General features: G+C 38.1%; 1 protein-coding gene across 3 annotated transcripts in view; it reads right to left on the bottom strand.

Annotated features, from left to right (window-relative positions):
- Nucleotides 1–1,043: 1,043 nt before the first annotated feature.
- The window catches only part of LOC117987759 (myosin heavy chain, non-muscle-like), a 121,942-nt gene continuing 103,850 nt past the window's right edge, over nucleotides 1,044–19,135 (bottom strand). For 2 of the 3 annotated variants that reach the window (XM_069502794.1, XM_034974808.2), the window contains 11 exons: nucleotides 18,385–18,550; nucleotides 17,796–17,899; nucleotides 16,555–16,683; nucleotides 14,725–14,973; nucleotides 13,918–14,088; nucleotides 12,580–12,834; nucleotides 12,005–12,124; nucleotides 10,771–10,920; nucleotides 10,412–10,594; nucleotides 9,382–9,545; nucleotides 1,044–6,019 (listed from right to left, as the gene is read on the bottom strand). In XM_069502794.1, coding sequence (XP_069358895.1) covers nucleotides 5,875–6,019; nucleotides 9,382–9,545; nucleotides 10,412–10,594; nucleotides 10,771–10,920; nucleotides 12,005–12,124; nucleotides 12,580–12,834; nucleotides 13,918–14,088; nucleotides 14,725–14,973; nucleotides 16,555–16,683; nucleotides 17,796–17,899; nucleotides 18,385–18,550 — 1,836 coding nt within the window. In that variant the 3' untranslated portion in view covers nucleotides 1,044–5,874. Of the gene's footprint in view, nucleotides 6,020–8,063; nucleotides 8,110–9,381; nucleotides 9,546–10,411; nucleotides 10,595–10,770; nucleotides 10,921–12,004; nucleotides 12,125–12,579; nucleotides 12,835–13,917; nucleotides 14,089–14,724; nucleotides 14,974–16,554; nucleotides 16,684–17,795; nucleotides 17,900–18,384; nucleotides 18,551–19,135 lie in introns of all 3 variants that reach the window. The other variant, XM_069502795.1, reaches the window with a different exon arrangement.

The following is a 19,135-nucleotide window of genomic DNA, read 5'->3' as shown; positions in this document are numbered from 1 at the left end:
TATCAACGTTGGTCGGTTATTTTCGTTCCATCCATATTATGTTGCCTATTGACGTTTACAGCAACGTGTGGATATGGATCGTGAAAGGTGGCGCAAATTCCTTTGAAGGTCCAGTTAAACGGCGCGCAAACACGCGAGCCGAGCCTAGGTCCGCTCGTGATTCAGCGCGCCACGCGCTGTTTAAACGCTGGTTGCAACTTGTATAGGATTATCATCTATTCTAAGATTATCCTAAACAAGTTGCAACCAACCAACCATAGATTAATTTATTGGTCTCGCTACGCTCTACCAACCAAGTGTCTTTACGGCTCTATATGGGCTGAACCTAATTATCAAATCTTTTCTTTATATAAAAATGAATTGCTGAATGTGTTGCTGATCGCAAATCTCGAGAACAGCTGGTCCGATTTCGATAATTCTTTTTAGGGTTCCGTACCTCAAAAGGAAAAACGGAACCCTTATAGGATCACTTTGTTGTCTGTCTGTCAAGATACCTACAGGGTACTTCCCGTTGACCTAGAATCATGAAAGGCAGGTAGGTAGGTCTTATAGCAGACATTTGGGGAAAATCTGAAAACCGTGAATTTGTGGTTACATCACAAAAAAAAAATTAAATTGTGACTAATCGACTATTCTACAAAGTTCAGTTGTACGAAGTTCGCCGGGTCAGCTAGTTATGAGTCGTAGCCACTCTTTTTTGCCACATTCGTTTATTTAAGACCGCTCTTCAGTCGCGGTGCATATTCTATGGGTAACAGAGGGTATAAGGCTTGAGATCTATAGAGTATACTTCGCCTTTGCTCAGACTTAAGTTTCAGTTAAAACTAGACAGATTTGATCTCAACCCAAGTGCCCGGCAAACAACTTGAACACTAAGCGGCATAGTGGAGGAAAGTTGACGAATCCAGGAAGCAAGGGTCAACTTATCAACCAATGGCGTGCGTCCGCGCCGACTGATCAACCAATCGCGTGCACCCGCCAAGCCAATGGTCAGGTTTTTTGCCGGGCACTGTGCGAAATTAGGTAAAATGAAAGACGTGATATTAAAAATCATGAAAAATTGTTTAATTGGCATACCAACTGATAACTTGTTACAACCTATGGCCAATTTTACAATTATCAATATTGTTAATAATTAAATATAATATTTATGTAAAATATGTTTATGCTTCAATGGTTTACTTACATTTAAATTTTATATTATTATTCAGAAACAAAAAAACTATCATAATATAATAAAAAAGGGTTCGTTACGATAATAATTAAGACTCGAGTACAAATTACAATAGTACAAAATGTTCACAAGATGCAAGATACATTATCAGCGGCGTTGCGTGACGCGTCCCATATTAAAAAACCTAAGGCCACATTTTATTACTAAGTCTTACCTAAATCTAGAACAGACCAAGCGGCGATCTAGCTCATAACTTCATAATAATACCAAAAGCTAGTGTAAAGAAGTTACACTTTCGCCAGCGCGTATGTAGGTACATTCCGCTGGCTAATTAGTAAATAGAGGGGAGGGGAAAGTAGTTTTTTTTTAATTAACTCGAATTAAAAAAATCGAGGTGTCGATAAAAATACTCGATAGATTTTTTATACAATCTAATGAACTATAAAAAAATAAAATACCAAAAATATAAAAAAAAATCCAGTAAGTACAAAGTTCGTCTGTCCACATCGTATGGGACGACACGCCAAGATATTCAGTTAGCCGGAAGCTAGCAGCTAACCGTTACTTAAACTAGGATTATTTTTTTATGGCAACTAAGCGCTCAGTGCACCTTCACTGATATTTATTTACACCTGGTATGAAGGGGACACTCCCATGGACTTACGGCTAACTTAGCAACGATTGTAAAACGCAAAGTAACGAATCGAAAACAGCAGCGCATATCATTCGATCTCATTTACACAGTAATGTGTGAAAAATTTACCTAGTGTGTGAGTGAGACGGAATACCCCACAAAAAGGGATGTTTTGTTTTTAGTAAGTTACGTTAACGAAAATCCGTTAAATCTATTCAGGTTCGTGATAAATACATATTTCTGTGTCATACGCATTGACTTATATATTACTTCGTATGAACAGGGCTATTGAACAAACGCAAAATGACACCGACTCAGTGGTGCTTTAGCACCAATGCAAACTCAGTGACGTCTGGATTTCAAACGGGTCGTTCGTTAGTATCTAAGATGTGGCGCTGATTTATTTGTTCCAAAACCGTGAAATCATACGTTACAAAAGATTGAAGTAATGCAATAAAAAATCTCAAAGATTCTGGAAGTGTCCCAAAAAGAAAAAACTGTAGGTCAAGGAAATTGTTTAACGTCAATGAATAAAATATTGTCGCAACAACAGTCTTTTCAACTCAATCGCGATAAATGCAATACCGAATCTAATTTGCCACAAAACCTAATACTTGTCGCTTGAGCGTTTCACGTTATAAGAACTTACCACCGTACTCAGAGTCGCTAATCGTTACCTAAGATCGAGTTAAAACGAGACACATTTATGTGAGACATATAGCTCTGTCATTATTTAACTAAACTTAAATAATGATTAAGCGAATCTGAGTACGACTGTTATACTTCTTGGATAAATTCGCAATAAAGAAATTTGAATTTAAATTTGAATAAAAGCAGGCGTTACCATGTCTTTCCCGCAAATTGCTAATGCGCGTGGCTGCCATTTTAGTGACATCAGCACTAGACTGAAGATTCGAGCTGATGGTATATTTTTTTCTGCTGACGTCAAAAAGGACGTCATTTCGATGTTAATGAGACATGGTTTAAGCGCAATAGCAATTTGCGGGACTATTATTTGATATGCACCGCCCATCCTCCTACTATTAAAGAAGCAGGAAAATCAAGCAATACACACCACCAACACACAGCACCACACACATTTTACAGAACACACTCAACGATGTTTCACCCAGACACCGGAGTATAAAGGAGATGTAGACTTCCCAATACACAATTGCAAAGTGAAATTAATGTTGGGTGCAATAAAAAAGTTCTTATAATATGAAGCAGCTCTAAATACGTTCAATTTTATTACAATATCACCGAATTAAGTAATTTTAATATACCTTTCACCCATCGAACTAAGTCCGTACGGGTGAACAAAAACACGATTGTTAGAGGAATGTTTCGATGATTCAATACCGGTTGGGGTGTATCGCTCAAAGTTGCTTGAAAACATCACTGTATGATAAATTGCCGTATTGCAAAAGGTTTCAAAGAATAAGGCTAAAGAATTAGAAAATTATAATCCTTTTAAAAAATCGGTATAAATTCGGTTGAACACAACCCCTAAGCTTACATACGTTGTCAAGCTTACAAAAGTCCAAAAAATATAGTGTAGTTCTATCCTTTTCCGCAAAGAACTTTGTGAAAAGGATAGAAATACATTATTATCTTGTGGTAATAATGTATTTCTATTCTTTTCACAACAAAAAGGAGTACCAGTAACTGACAGTAATAGACAGACAATTCATTTTTTGTTCAGTTCTGTCTTGCATCAAAATAAATCAAAAGTGACAAACAAAATAAAACAATCTGATATCACATTAAAGAATTGGTAATTCCTCATGATATATAGTCTGTCTAAAATGACATATCACACGCGCCATTTTAACACTATGGGTCAACTGTTATGTCAAAATTGTACAGTTCACCTTTACAATAAGGACTAAAATCGTACTTTTGACATGACTATTGACACATAAAGTTAAAATGGCGCGTGAGCAGTAATTTTGTACGCATTATACAGTGATGTTCCTTCAACAACTTAAACTGAAATGGGGAAATGGAAATGACGGCTTTGTACATTGTGACGTAATAACAATGGAATAGAAACATTAAAACAGGCACAGACAAAAAATTTAAAGAAGTTGTATAGAAATAATAAAAAAAACATTCCATCGCATTACGTCCCTTTAAATGCATTTCAAAAATGAGCACCAAATCCGCAGTCGTTAATTATTGTAAATACTTTTAATATCGGTGCAGTATTTAATCTACTTTTAAAATACCTAGTACAAAAATCTTTATTATAAAAAGTGACATTACATCATCATAACCTTATAATGTATGTACAATCGGTATTGCGATCGATCCTTATGTATATTTTAATATTATGTTTAATATAATAAAACAATTTCGTAAAATCACATCAAATAATATTAAATACATATCAAAAATTGCGTAACCGGCTGGAATCGAACCTGCATCTTCTGGGTTCGCGCCCGATGCCTTGACCAACTCGGCCACGATTTCGCTTACCGCCAGTGACGAAATTTGTGATACGTATGTTCTCTCAGTACTGAAGCGACTGTTTAATGCCATCTAGTAGCGACACTTTGCAGTTATCGAAACTACTTTCAAAGGCCCATATTACAATGAAGCTCTTTGAACGAGAAATGACATTATTTGCTTTTTACTATATTTTTTATAATTTCTTAGTGTTTTACCTACATACACTTCAATTACTAAATTATTTAGTAATTTCCTTGAAGTGTAGGTAAAACACTAGAAAATTATAAAAAATATCACATCAAATGTCATACAAGGATTTTGAATAAATGTATACATACATACGAAAATTGAGGAGATAGTGAGCAAAACGGTATAATTATACACTTCTAATCAAATACTTGTTTTCCTGAATTCGGGTGTTTTGGCCTATTTAATACAAATCTGCACTCATTTCCAAGCAAAACGGCCTAACTATGCTATGTCCAATATTTGATTCGATCAAAACGGTATGATTACAGCAGTTTCAGAAGCCTGCAGTTCTCTGTTTGTCCTGTAAAAAATATTTCGTGCAACTACACCGTTTTGTTCGCCAGCTCCTAAATTTAATTTCGAAAAACAAAACGTACGAGAATGAATTTACGAAACGACGTAAGTCGACCAAACTAAGAACACCATTTGAATAAGTTAATACCGAGTTTTTGAGTAAACTAAAGCATTCTACAGCCGTTGAGCTATTCAAGCTGTTTCGTCGCAATTTCCTATGGCGCAACAGTTCTGAAAAGATCCGCTAGATGTCCTTTTTACTTGATCACAGTAAAGCTAAAAGAAATGGTTATGAGTTTAGCAGTCTATGCATGTAGGACGGTATGTTTTTAGTTATGAACATACAATTTCGACATTTGTCACAAAATCTAGAACAGTTCTTGCAATTCACGAAGGCGAGTGAACTTTACTTGTGGTAACGTCGTTTACATGGTCACTGCGTTAGTGTGCGTGCATGTCGGACCAATCAGTCGCGAGCAAGCGCTGTCAAACGCACACATTTAGTGTACCTTACGTATACCGATACGACTTAAACACAAGCATGAGTCACTCGCCTTCGTGAAATGCAAGAACTATAAGCTGAATCAACTCACAAAACATTGGTAACTTTTACATTTTATGACGTCAGTGTAAAAACCTCAAAAATGGCTTAAAATATGTGCTTTAGTTTGGTACAACCTACAATGCAGAATTTAAATGTACGATTCAGTACGATGTTTTTACTTTCGATAATTTAAAGAACATTAACCATTTATCTTGGTTTCTAATGATTTATTTTTTACTTTCTTCCATCAAAAACGCTCATAATACGAAACAATTTACGTCAACTTATTAACAAGATGGTTAAAAAAACTTCTTCGAAGTGTACATCACACTTTTAGGCTGACATCTATAGCGCATTCTTTGACTTTGCCAAGATTTAAGTTTCAGTTGAAATAGTCAGTTAGACTTATGTCAACGATATAACGCTGTCTCGCTTTTAACAGTGTCTCAAGTCTGAGCAAAGTCAAAGTACGGTCTATAGGTTTCAACATTAGATCTCAGCCTAAGCGAAGTGAGCACGAAGCCATCACTCGAGCGAGTTGGCAGCGTCCGTTCCGTCGTCGAACGACTCGTCGCCCGACGCGGCGCCCGCAGCCCCGGGCGCGAGCGAAGAGCGTTTCACACGCGATGACGAGGACGCGCCTGAGAGGCCGATGGGACCGGCTGTCCGCCTGCGGGTACAACGCGTAACATTATTTTATGTATCGGAGGCAAACGCAACGCACATAAACAAAGTGGAATCGATACTTTTTTTAATAACCTAAACTCAGATTAAATCAGAAAAGAGGAGATCCGTAGCAGAACCACAGTAACCGACATAGCTCAACGGGTTCAAAGCTAAAGTGGCAATGGGCAGGGCACACAGTTCGAAAAATCGATTCGTTTGTTTGTTCCTCGTTTAATGTTGTCAGTCCACTTAGTGGTTGGTCTTCCGATGCTGAGCTTTCCGGTAAGAGGTCACCATTCCAGCATCTTGGGACTTTAAAGTCTATCGATTTTTCGAACTATGGTGCGTTGCGCATTGCTACTACAGCTTCGCAACCCGCTGAGCAATGTTGGTTACTCTGGTTCTCCTACGGATCTCCTCATTTCTAATTTCACTCTGAATAAAGCTCACTTTGGGTTTTAAGACACCTGCGTCTTAACTCTGTCGGTGTGCGTTGCGCTTTAATTTTCCCATTGACATCGATTCTGCCCATGTACTAAGTTCTGACACTGTGCAAATCACTAAAGTATATTTAGTATATACTAGTATTTAAGTATTATTAACAAGTATTTATAAGTGTCAGAAATTTAGTAGAACTAAATGCATGAACCCAATATGAATAATAAATAATAATTTTATGTTTAAAAACATTCTTAGCACCCTTTCACACGTTCCGGTTACCGATTCATCGAACTATTTGCCGGGTTTCATAGTTAGAGCGGTTACACACTGCATCCGATCCGAATCCGTGAACATACGTTCCAAAGTAGTCGTAGTAACTATTTGTATAATAGTTTACGCACTAGATTCGACTTTCGTCATCCGATTCGTAAGAAATATTCAGACCAAACGCTTTCCCATTACCTCGGATTCAAATAATTTGTGGAAGCTTGGAGTTGGATCAGAGATCAGACTAAGCAATATCCAAATTCGGTCCGAAGTTTCTTTATATCTGTAATCTCACGATTTGGATCGGATGCAGTCCGTGCGTAGCCGCTCTTACCAGCTTAATTTACACTTTACCAACCGTTTTCCGGTGCCGAATATTCAGAAACCGGAACGTATGAAACGGTAATCTATTTGTTCTAGAAGTTAGAGAAAATTGTAAGTGATTTTGGCTTGATGTTTCACATTATTTATCTTTAATTTCGTCAATCTATAAGACAATAATTATTAAAGGAAAGAAAGAAAATTAGAGTATCATATCATAGATAGTGAACAAAACTGAAAGAGACAACACATAAAGCATTCAAATCAACCGCACGTCACAATGGCCCTAAAACCTGGTGATCTTATGGTTTCCAAATGATCAATATGGATGAGCCCAAAATAAAGTTCAAAGCATTCCCTTCTTCGCGCATAACCAGATAACACAAAATAATATTAAGTTTAACGAAATTTCAGGAGAAATTTCCAAATAATTATATCATTATCTTTGTGGGTCCACAAAATTATATAGAAAACGGACTTGAAAACAATGATTTATTTATCAGATATTTAAAAGTTCAGATTATTATGATCATCAGATGATTATATCTTTAACTTACAATTATACTTTTTACTTGAGCAATGTGATTTTTTTAGGCAGAGATCTATAGAGCGCACTTTGACTTTGCTCAGACTTAAGATTGAGTTAAAACGAGACAGATTTATGTGAGAGATATAGCTCTGTCTCATTTTAACTCTATCTTAAGTCTAAGCTAAGTCAGAGTGCGCTATAGATCTCACCCTTAGTTTCTTTAAAGTTAATATAGAGCCTCAATAGCTCAACGGGTAAAGGAGTGGACTGAAAACCGAAAGGTCGACGGTTCAAACCCCGCCCGTTGCACTATTGTCGTACCTACTCCTAGCACAAGCTTGACGCTTAGTTGGAGAGGAAAGGGGAATATTAGCCATTTAATATGGCTAATATACATTAAAAAAAAATTGAATGTTATTTTTATTGCAAAAAAGTGAAACTATTCTGGTAGGCGTTTGCTAAGCTTCCTTCAAACCATCATACCAGTTACCTCTCACTCCTGGATCCCCTACTCACTATCCTCCGACATCGAAGGCCTAGACAACCATAATGTCACATACATATTACAAATAAATTAATATAGGAAATACAATACACAATAGAAAATAATAGAAAGGAAAGACAAAAATTTAACTGAATTATGTATAAGAACACTTTGGAAGGTAAAAAAAACTTTGGCACACTTTGGAAGATAAAAAAAACTTTGGATACACTTTGGAAGATATAAAAACTTTTGAAGATATATCTCTCGCACGCTCGCGTCTTAAGGCGTCTTCATCGATCTTTAGAAGGAGATAGCAGATTTGTAGAGCGTTGTCTCTATCGTTGAGATCGACAAAACGTCATATAGGTATGAGTGACAGAGACAACGCTCTACAAAACCGAAATATCATTCTAAAGGTCGATGTACATTACTTTATGCTGCTTACTGTACGGTTATATGACAGACATTTAAGTACCACTAGATTTGAGTACACGTGTATCTAGCATAATATATCGGTATAGTCAGCGATAGTTTGATATCGGTATAGTCCGCCACAGTTTAATATCGGTATAGTCCGCGACAGGTTGAGATGGCAATCGGGGTAAGAAGCAGGGGGAAGGCTAGCGCACCCGTACATCACCCGCACTCGCCCACACCGGGTTAGCGAGGGGGCTGTGCGGGTGTGCGGGGCGTTCCCTCCCCGATTACCATCTCGACCTCTCGTATTATATCTCCGTTACCTTAAATTTGAAAATGGATAATATCTTCGGAATCACCTGTCGGAATCCAAATCCTCGAAAAGCACACCCATATAATATCGATTTCTTAAATTGATTTTAAAATCAGCGGCTCATAGTTTCGCCTCTATATTATACTTTAACAAAATCATGCCTGAGAATGACTGAGCCGAATTAGGAAGGAAGTTATTCAACAGGTCAACAAATTTATGTTTAAATATAACATATAAACATAAATTTTGACATTAAAAACTAATTTTATTATAACGATGAATGAACTGATATATTTTTATGAATTGATATTGTTTCGAATACGATGAATTTATGATCAAAAATGATGTAAAAATAAATAAATAATTGTAATAGGAGATATCATTCGAATTAACGCATTAGACAATAAAGGCTTTTTTATTTTATTTATTTTATTTTATTATTCAACAGGAGGAAAACCTTAATGGCATTTAATGGCACCGATTCCGTTGTCTTTCTCTAACCTCTTGCATGCTAGTATTCGGATACATTTTTTCTGTCTCCTACCGCTGGAAGAGAAGTTTCACTTCAACAATTCCAGTTATCATATTGCTCACCTGAGTTTGTTGCGCAGGTTGGAGCACTCCCGAGCCATGGTCTCGTGCGTCTCGAGCAGGTCCTCGAGCTCGCGCTGCGCCTTGCGCTTGCCCACTTTCTCTCGCTGCACTTCTTCTTCCGCCTCGTCTACGGCGCGCTTTAGTGCCTTGACGCGGGCGTTCATCTGTACCACACGAATTAATATTTTTTATTTTATTTTACTTTATTTTATTTGACTAACCAACAACATTTACACATACACAAGTATTTACATACAAAAGGATTTATAACTAAAGGACACATAGCATAAACGTTAACAACTGGCTAGTACAAAAGATTTAGGTACAATGATGTTATGACTTTAAAAGGCAGTAAAGTAAAGCAAAATGTAATAAGGAATTAGCACGTTAAATCTATTAAGTCTCATTACAAACTGATTAATTAGCTCCCTTTCGTATGGAGATAATGACGTTACGACGAAAGCAGGTTGTCGTAGAATTAAAAATATTTAGCTGTCGATCTTTCTGATGAAGCGTATTAAATTGATGACAGATGCGATTAATGGTGTCAAAAGTCCGAATAGCTTCCACAAAAGTCCGAATAGCTTCCACAAAAGTCCGAATAGCTTCCACAAAAGTCCGAATAGCTTCCACAAAAGTCCAAATAGCTTCCACAAAAGTCCGAATAGCTTCCACAAAAGTCCGAATAGCTTCCACAAAAGTCCGAATAGCTTCCACAAAAGTCCGAATAGCTTCCACAAAAGTCCGAATAGCTTCCACAAAAGTCCGAATAGCTTCCACAAAAACTGTACTAATGCGAGTAAACACTTCCACTTCCTTAAAACTATAGTAATTTGTTTTTATACATTCGAGCAGATAAACAATTTATTCTCTCTAGTCCCTTATTGAAATTATTTAGGCGTAAAAAACCGTTTGTGGTTTGAGCACCCCAAGATTTTTGGGAGCCAGTTTGGCTTTCCCTTTCAAGTTGCTGCTGTTGGTCCTGTTGGAAAGAGATGATGGGGTTTCTGCTTGAAAGTCTCTGACTCACCTTCTCTATCTGCTCTTTGTACTGGTCGGCATGTCGCCGCTCCTCGTCTAACTGCAGCGCGAGTTCCTTCATCTTCTTGTCGAGCTTGCGCGACGCCTTCTGCTGCGCTAGTCGCTCGCGCGACTCCGCTTCTAATTGCTCCTCCAGGTTCGACACCTTCAGCTCTAGCGATGTTATCACGCCCTGCAAATGATTCCTCTATTAGAAATTTTTGACGAATGATGGACTATTTCACTCACCAGGTTCAGGACATATTAAAGTTTATGGGTTTCTCTGGCAGGGGGTTGCCACGATACCAAGAGTCCCACGGGTTCTTAGACCATATGGATAATGATCCTGCCATTTTGGATCCCTCATACCTTGGTCTTGGCGCGGCCGGCAGTCTCCAGCTCGGCGAGCTTGGCCTTGAGCTCCTTGTTCTGTCGCTCCAGCACCAGCTTGCTGCTCTCCAGCTTCTGGGTTGCAGCCTTCTCAGTTCCCAACTCCACTGTGAGCTGGTCGATTTGATTCTGGAAAAAAACGGCGGTTTAGATGAAATTCCAAGACTAGCCTGGAATTTTTCCTGGAGAAGTGAAGCAGACTCATGTAGATAGGCGAAATATGATCCTTTTTTTTAATTTAAAATAACTTTATTGTTAATAGATTTACAGAGAGTAAGAATACAGGATACACTTAAAAAACAAAGGGCGACCTTATCACTAAAGTGATCTCTTCCAGGCAACCCATACTTAACAACTTATAGAACTGTAAGACGGGGAGTCGCAATGTAGCTATAAATATAATATATATAGGTATATATAAACACATACACTCTAATAGGTACATACTATAAAATATAATATATACAATATACATGTATATAAATACTATATAAAATCAATATAGTACAATTATAGTACAGTTTTTTTTATTGCAGGATAGGCTTGCGCTTGACAACAATCATGCCTTATAGAAACCAATGATGAGGTCTAAGTTAGTGCGTGCTTGCCTAGAAGATGCCTATTCACTCTTGCCTTGAAGGTGCCTAAGTTACACGCGGCAGCAAACACGGACGCCGGAAGGGCTTTTACCAAAACTTAGGCGAGATGGGATGCTGGGTTTAATAAATTTTGCATGCCATGCTTGGCAGCTTATGTGATTATATAATATTCATATTCGAGCAAAATAAATGATTATCATATATTATGATTATAATACATAATTTCTTGTAACTTCCACTTGTATCTAAATATATAAAAGGAAAAGGTGACTGACTGACTGAATGACTGACTGACTGACTGACTGACTGACTGACTGACTGACTGATCTATCAACGCACAGCTTAAACTACTGGACGGATCGGGCTGAAATTTGGCATGCAGATAGCTTTTATGACGTAGGCATCCGCTAAGAAAGGATTTTTGAAAATTCGACCCCTAAGGGGGTGAAATAGGGGTTTGAAATTTGTGTAGTCCACGCGGACGAAGTCGCGAGCATAAGCTAGTTAAAAGATATAACTACTATTCTTTTCACAATATTTCCTTCGGTAAAGGACAGAGATTTCTGATCTTTCTGATTAAGTTATATACAGATTTAGGCGTACAACACAATTACCTGTGATTTCCTGAGCCTGTCGTTGATGATCTCATTGTTGGACTGCTCCTCGTCCAGGTCCTCCTCGAGCGCCGCTATCCGCGCTTCCAGGCGTTTCTTCTCGTCCACGAGAAGCGTCACCTGTAACAAAATATCTTGTATATAAACCCATCACGGCTCTCCTCTCAGAATGGGTAGAGCGATCTTGGTGCGAACGACGAACAAACAGTCGATCCCTACCAAAGTTCGCTTTGAATCGTCTAAGTAAGCCATCGCTTCATAGACACTCCGCTCGTTGGAGAGAGCTATGCTGCATGACGGAGGTGCAACACTGTGGCGTGTGAAAATCCATACAATAGATCTATGTCCAGCAGTGAACGTGTTTCCGTGGATTACAACCATGTGGAATAAGTCCCGCAAATTTCAAATGCGCGTGGCCGCCATTTTAGTGACGTCAGCACTAGACTGAAGTTGCGAGCTGCTGGTATATTTGTATTTCGGTTGACGTCAAAATGACGTCACTTCGATGTAAATGACACATGGTTCCAGCGCAATAGCAATTTGCGGGACTTATAGTCGCCTGCAGATGTGCTCACCTTAGCCGCGGCGGCGGTGAGCTCGTCGTCGCGGTCGTCGCGCTCCGCCTCGGCATGCCTCCTGGCGCGTTCGGCCGCGGCCAGCTCCTCCGCGTGCTGCAGCGCCTCGGCCTCCAGCGCCTTGACGCGCCGCTCCGCCTCGCGCGCCAGCGCCACCGCCTCTTCCTTGCCACTCCGCGCCTCTTCCGCCTCGCGGACCGCCTCTTTGAGCTGTACGGCTGCCTTTTTGGCTTGTTTGATTGCGTCTTCTTTTAACTGTGGGGTAAAACAATTAAACGAATTGTAACAACCGTCTTATTAATTTTTTATTTTATTTATTAGACACACATAACAGTGAGAAGGGTTTTGGCCATAGTCTACCACCTAGCGTGGTAGACTATGGCCAAGTGCGGATTGGCAGACTCCACACACCTTTCAGAAAATGTATAACTCTCAGGCAAGCAGGTTTCTTCATGATGTGTTCCTTCACTATTAAAGCAAGTGATATTTAATTACTTAAAACGCACGGAACTCCGAAAAGTTAGATGTGCGTGCTCGGGATCGAATCCCCGACCTTCAATTAGGAGGCGGACATCCTAACCTACAGTGCGACAAAGCTATCTTGGCGCATGGCGAAAATCGGACCTAACGTTAGAATAGAATAGAATAGAATAGAATGTTTTTTTTATTCATGTAAACTTTTTAAAAGTGCTTATGAATAGTCAGGTAGTTTTAATTTACCACTGGTTCGGAATGCCGTTCCTACCGAGAAGAACCAGCAAGAAACTCGGTGGTTGCTCTTTTTAATTTTTCAATTTACAATGTTATTATACCGTACTGTACTATACAAGCCATTGCAGCCCCGTGCATTGCTGGAGCGAGTCAAATCCAAGCTTTTTTATCGTTTACATACTTAGTCTGCGACTGTATAATATGATTTTTAGGAGCATACTTTTAACACATTTTTTAAACTTGTGTAAAGGCAAGTCTAAAATTGCTTGTGGAATTTTATTATAAAATATTACACTCATTCCCACAAATGACTTTCGCACCTTCCAGAGGCGGAGCGCAGGAGTAGCTAGCTTATTTTTGTTTCTAGTTTGCCTATCGTGGAGATCACTGATTTTTTTGTAACTGTGAATGTTTTGTCGTACAAAAATTATATTATTGTAAAACGTCCATACAAAAATTATATTATTGTTATATGTCGTACAAAAATTATATTATTGTTGACGTTGCCGTCAAGTGTCCCCTTTGTTCTTGTTTAAATAATCTAAGCCTTTGTTCTCCAACAGCGCCCCCCTGTCAATGTCATTCAAGTGCCAAGAGAGCCTTGTTGTACTGTATGTAAGCTGTTACCTTATTATTGAGGTGTAACGCCTGTTCGTTGTCCTTCAGCTCGGCTTCCAGCTTTTTCTTGGCCGCGACGGCCGCCGAGCGCTGCTTCCTCTCTTCTTCCAATTCGCTTTCTAATTCTCTAAGCTGTTTGACGATGCCGCGACGTTTCTCTTCTCCGGCTTCTTCCTTTGCCTAAAACACACAACAAATTTCTAATTAGTGTCCTATTTCTTACAAATAGTGTCCTATCTGTGTATAGTGTGTAGTGTGTATAGTGGCCTATCTCTAATTAATAGTGTCCTATCTCTAATTAATAGTGACCTATCGTTAACTAATAGTGTCCTATCTCTAATTAATAGTGTCCCATCTCTAATTAATAGTGTCATATCTCATTAATACTGTCCTATCTCTAATTAATAGTTTCCTATCTCAAATTAATAGTGTCCTATCTCTAATTAATAGTTTCCTATCTCTAATTAATAGTGTCCTATCTCTAATTAATAGTTTCCTATCTCTAATTAATAGTGTCTTATCTCTAATTAATAGTTTCCTATCTCTAATTAATATTGTCCTAGCTTGAACTATGGAGTCCCATCTAACAGCTAGTCTTATCTTTAACGAATAACTTACCTATCTGTAGCTCGTTCTGGGCGTTCAGCTCAGCAAGCTCTAACTCCATGGCTCCCTTAACTTTCTGTTCAGCCTATTGCTATCTACTAATTGTGTCCTATCTCTAACTAACAGTGTCCTATCTCTGACTAAAAATATCATATCTCTAACAAATAGTGCCCTATCTCTAATCAATACTGTCGTATATAAGAAACTTACCTGCAGATCTCTTTCGAACTGCGCCCTCATAGCCTGCATGTTAACCTCCAGCCGGAGCTTGGCATCTTCTGTGAGCTGCAGGTCATCTTCTATCTCCTCGTTCTGCGCCTTCAGCTCAGCTAGTTGCGACTCCAGGGCCCGCTTGGCCTTCTCCAGCTCATGGACACTCTTATCTGCCGTGCCTTGGGAGTTGACCAGCTCGTCCAATTCCGATTGTAGGACGCGTTTCGATCGTTCTAAATCTTCAACCTGTAGATAGAAGTAACTTTTTAAAACCATAAATCAATTGAGTACATGAAAAATTCAATAGATTTTGAGCTGGACAAAGAATATGTCAAATAATTCAGAATCAACTTTTTTTTTAGATCTTTGGGTATGTTTTAATAGGTTATGTTTTTGAAATTCATTTATGTAATAATTGTGGCTGAATAATAATATCTGTTCTTAAAAAATGTTGAATAGTTTTAATTTTTCTGTCAATAAAGAATGTATGTTTGGAAAATATAAAAAGCGCAACATATCTTCAAATTCAGCTCAAAATGTTTATTGCAGAGCGTACGTTGTTTTTAACACTGGGCATTTTCATTGTAAGAATAGTTAGACTATAATTTGATTTAACTCAAATGAGCTATAAATTATTGCATCTTTTTGATCACTACAGCACAGCAATAAAAAGAACAATGATTTATTTTGATTTACGCTTTTAATAAAAAAGTAGATTACGCGTTTATGAACATTGACAAAAAAAATTGTCTTACAACCGTACTCAGAGTCGCTAATCGTTACTTAAGATTGAGTTACAACGAGACAGATTTATATAAGAGATCTGTCTCGTTTTAACCAAACTTAAGTAACGATTAAGCAACTCTGAGTACGGCGGTTATCCATTTATAAACAGCTTTTATTTTAATTTTAAAAGTTATTTTGCCCATAATACCATTCTATAACAATAGAATAGTACATGGTTTACCTGATGTTATTCCAAGATAAATCGAGTATAATTTTTTCATCTCAATTTATACCATACGCGTGTTGTGAAAGTGAACGCACGCGGTCGCGATTCATTGAATTTCATCACTCGATTTTTTTATGACTACCGTTAAATGAAACGCAATGAATAAAAAATGAGGATTAATAAATCTAACGTATTATTTTCTTTGACCATGATCCCAACTCAATATCACTACCCATATTATAAATGTGAAAGTGTGTTTGTTTATTGTTTTTTTGGTTTGTTCTTTAATCACTTTGACACGGAGCAATAGATCAACGTGGTTTTTGCATGGGTAGGTATAGTTAAAGATCCGGACAGTGGCATACTTTTTACGCCGTAAAATCAAAAATTCCGGGATTTAGGAATTGGTTATCAGGGATTTAGGAATTGGTAATCTTCTAAGTTACAAGGGATATAACCCATATTACGACTTAAAAAATTGGCCAAGTGCGTAACGTAGGTAGGGTGTTCCGTAGTCATGCTAGTTGCTGAAAACTTTGACAATAAATATTTCTTAATCTTTTTTTAACAAGCTTTTATTCTAAAAACTGTTTAAGAAACCTTTTAATGATTTTTCAAATATTTATTGACCAAGGTAAACTCAAGGGAGTAAACCAATTTTTTTTACGACTCACACTTTTCATGTTCAGGAGGGTGAAATTTTTTTATGTCAGAATTGTATGATTTTGTGAAAGATTTCTTTAACTGTGCTTTCAACTTTGATAGTCAGTTTTAAATGTCTGAGATACAGGCAGACGGACAGACTTAAAGAAGAAACTTATGTTTTACAAACAAAAAAGCAACAGTGAACTATGAAAAAAAGCAACAGTACTCACTCTCTCTGCAGCGGAGTCCAGTTCCCTCGTTAGCGACAATAACCTAGTTTCCTTGTCTCTCGCGTCGCGTTCCGCCGCGTCCCTCTCCGCTGCGTTCCGCTCCGCTACTGCGCGCTCTTCTGCCACCACCTACAAAAATAACTCTTTTATTATAGGGCATTTTACACCAAGCGAGAAAATATCTAAAAATGTACAAACAAGATTTTACACAGCAATAGGCAATCGAAAAATGTTAATATCAGTTTATAAAAAATTTAACAGTTATAAAGAAGCCTGTACTCATTACAAAATTGACCCCCTGGAACTAAGAAGAAACCAAAGTGACATGCTGCTGCTACAAGCTATATTGACTGGACAAATTGACTGTCCTAGCCTGCTGTCAGCTTTCTCTTTCAATGCTTCCTCCTTTAGGCCTCGAAAACCTCAGCTATTGTGTGTACCGAAATCAAATACAACCTACGCCCGAAATTCCATAATTTTACGCCTGGCGCGAACCTATAATAAAATTTACTCAGACTTCGACCTTTTTCAACTGTCCAAAATGAAATTTAAAAAGGAAATAATTAAACTGCATCGGAAAAATAATAATATGTAACTGATAACAATTATACTACTATCTATAATAGTACATAAATCTGCATAATATCATAACCCACAAGCACGCACTCACGCATACTCTCTCTCCCACACACAAACACACACCCACACACACACACAGACACACATACACTCACACATACACACACACACATACATATGTTGTGAATCACCTACTAGGTATTTTTACTAGTTAATTGACTTTTATATTTTCATATTATTATATTATTGTAAAGCTTGTTTAAATTATCAAACGTACTGTTATAAATTTATATTTAATATCTATTTAAGTAATCTGTAAAAAAAATTAATCCTATTTGGCCTTATTTTCAGTCTGTTATTATGTAAAATTATATTGTATATATCGCTGTTGATTGCAAAAAAAAAAAAAAATAACATCATATAATGAATTTCATAAATTCATTTGAATGATTCTACTTTTTTATCTGTTCTATCAAATATTCGAAGCGCACGAAACTATTTATTTTTATTTTAAAGTTTTAAAGCCGCCGTGATGAATTCCGATTGTGACGTCAAAGTCGTTGAAAACGCCGTTGCCAATTCGTGTGACGTCATTACATGATAACCCTATGTTGAAATCTAATAATTAAATAATCAAAAATAAATGAAAAATAAAGCAATACCTTATCAAAGTTCTTCTGTTTCTTCTCCAGTTCCTGCACCTTGGCTTGTTGAGCTTTGAGTTCGATGTTCGTGTCTTCCAACTCTTCTTGTATTTTCTTCTTGCCTAGAAGAAAAATTGTATGCATTCACAATGGTTATCTATTAGAAATAAGAACAAACAAAAGCAATTTAAATAATCGAATGAATCGAACAATGCAAGAAAAACAATCGGATGAATCGAACAATCGACTGTCGATTTATTTGTCTTCACATAAAATCGATAGTAAAATTTTTCGATTGTTACGTCTATAAACGCGGAGCGCACGTTCTGGAACGAAATCGAAAATCGAAATGAATTGCGCAACTGCATTTGATTTTCGATTCATTCGGCCCAGATCCGCGCGCTACGTAACAATTAAACAATCGATTGTTATCTAATAATAACAACGATCGAATAGTTCCATTGTTTTTCGAATGAATCCATCGCTAGCCTGGCCTGAAGCTCTTGTCCAGCTTTTCCTTGCTGAGCTTCTTCCGCTGCTTTTCCAAGGCTGCCATTTCCGCTTCTTCTTCCGCCTTCTAGCAAAAGCTGGCAAATGTACTACTTACTCTTGTCCAGCTTGTCGTTGGCTTGCTTGAGCTCGTCCAGCTGTCGGTGCAGCGCCTCCATATCCTTGCTGAGCTTCTTGCGCTGCTCCTCCAGGGCTGCCGCAATTTCTGCTTCCTCTTCCGCCTTCTTCTTCGCATCGACCAGTTGCTGGGTCAAAGCTGTCACCTGATAAACATCAATCAGCAGAATTAATTTCATTATCTTTACACAATTTTAGGGGTTTTAGGGTCTTACTGAGCAAATCAGTTCAGAACAAAACTTTGCTGGATTCACTAATTATCCTTTACCGCTGGAAAACTGCTGTGCATTGATATGGCTTCTCCAAACCTCGGCAACCTGGGCGGTCTACTCGCCTTCTGGAGCGAGCTTGGATGGCTGGAGTGAAGACTTCAGCGGGGAGGGGCAATGCACGCACAACAGACGGAGACGTTTAAGTGCGGAAACCAGCCCAGAGTGAAGCAGAAGAAGATGGCTTCTCCATCATGGATCATTACTTATTATAATACTTAAGCTGCTCCAGAGAACCCAGTGGTTCTCTGGAACATGCCAAAAAACCTGCTTGTCAAGGTTCTTCTTGGCCTCTTCCTCTTCCTCCGGCTGGTCTCGGGCTTGCTCTAATTGTTGCTCCACATTACACTTCTACTTCACCCAGCCATTTTCCGGCAATCTCTTTATATTCTCGGTCAAGTGGACGACACCCAATTTTCAGTTCCCATTGCTCCTACGAAAAGCATACCTGGCCCCGCTACT

Source organism: Maniola hyperantus, chromosome 13 (assembly GCF_902806685.2).
Source record: "Maniola hyperantus chromosome 13, iAphHyp1.2, whole genome shotgun sequence".
Classification (NCBI taxonomy): Eukaryota; Metazoa; Arthropoda; class Insecta; order Lepidoptera; family Nymphalidae; genus Maniola; species Maniola hyperantus.
Note: the sequence above shows the minus strand (reverse complement) of the source record. Positions and strands in the feature narration are given on the sequence as shown.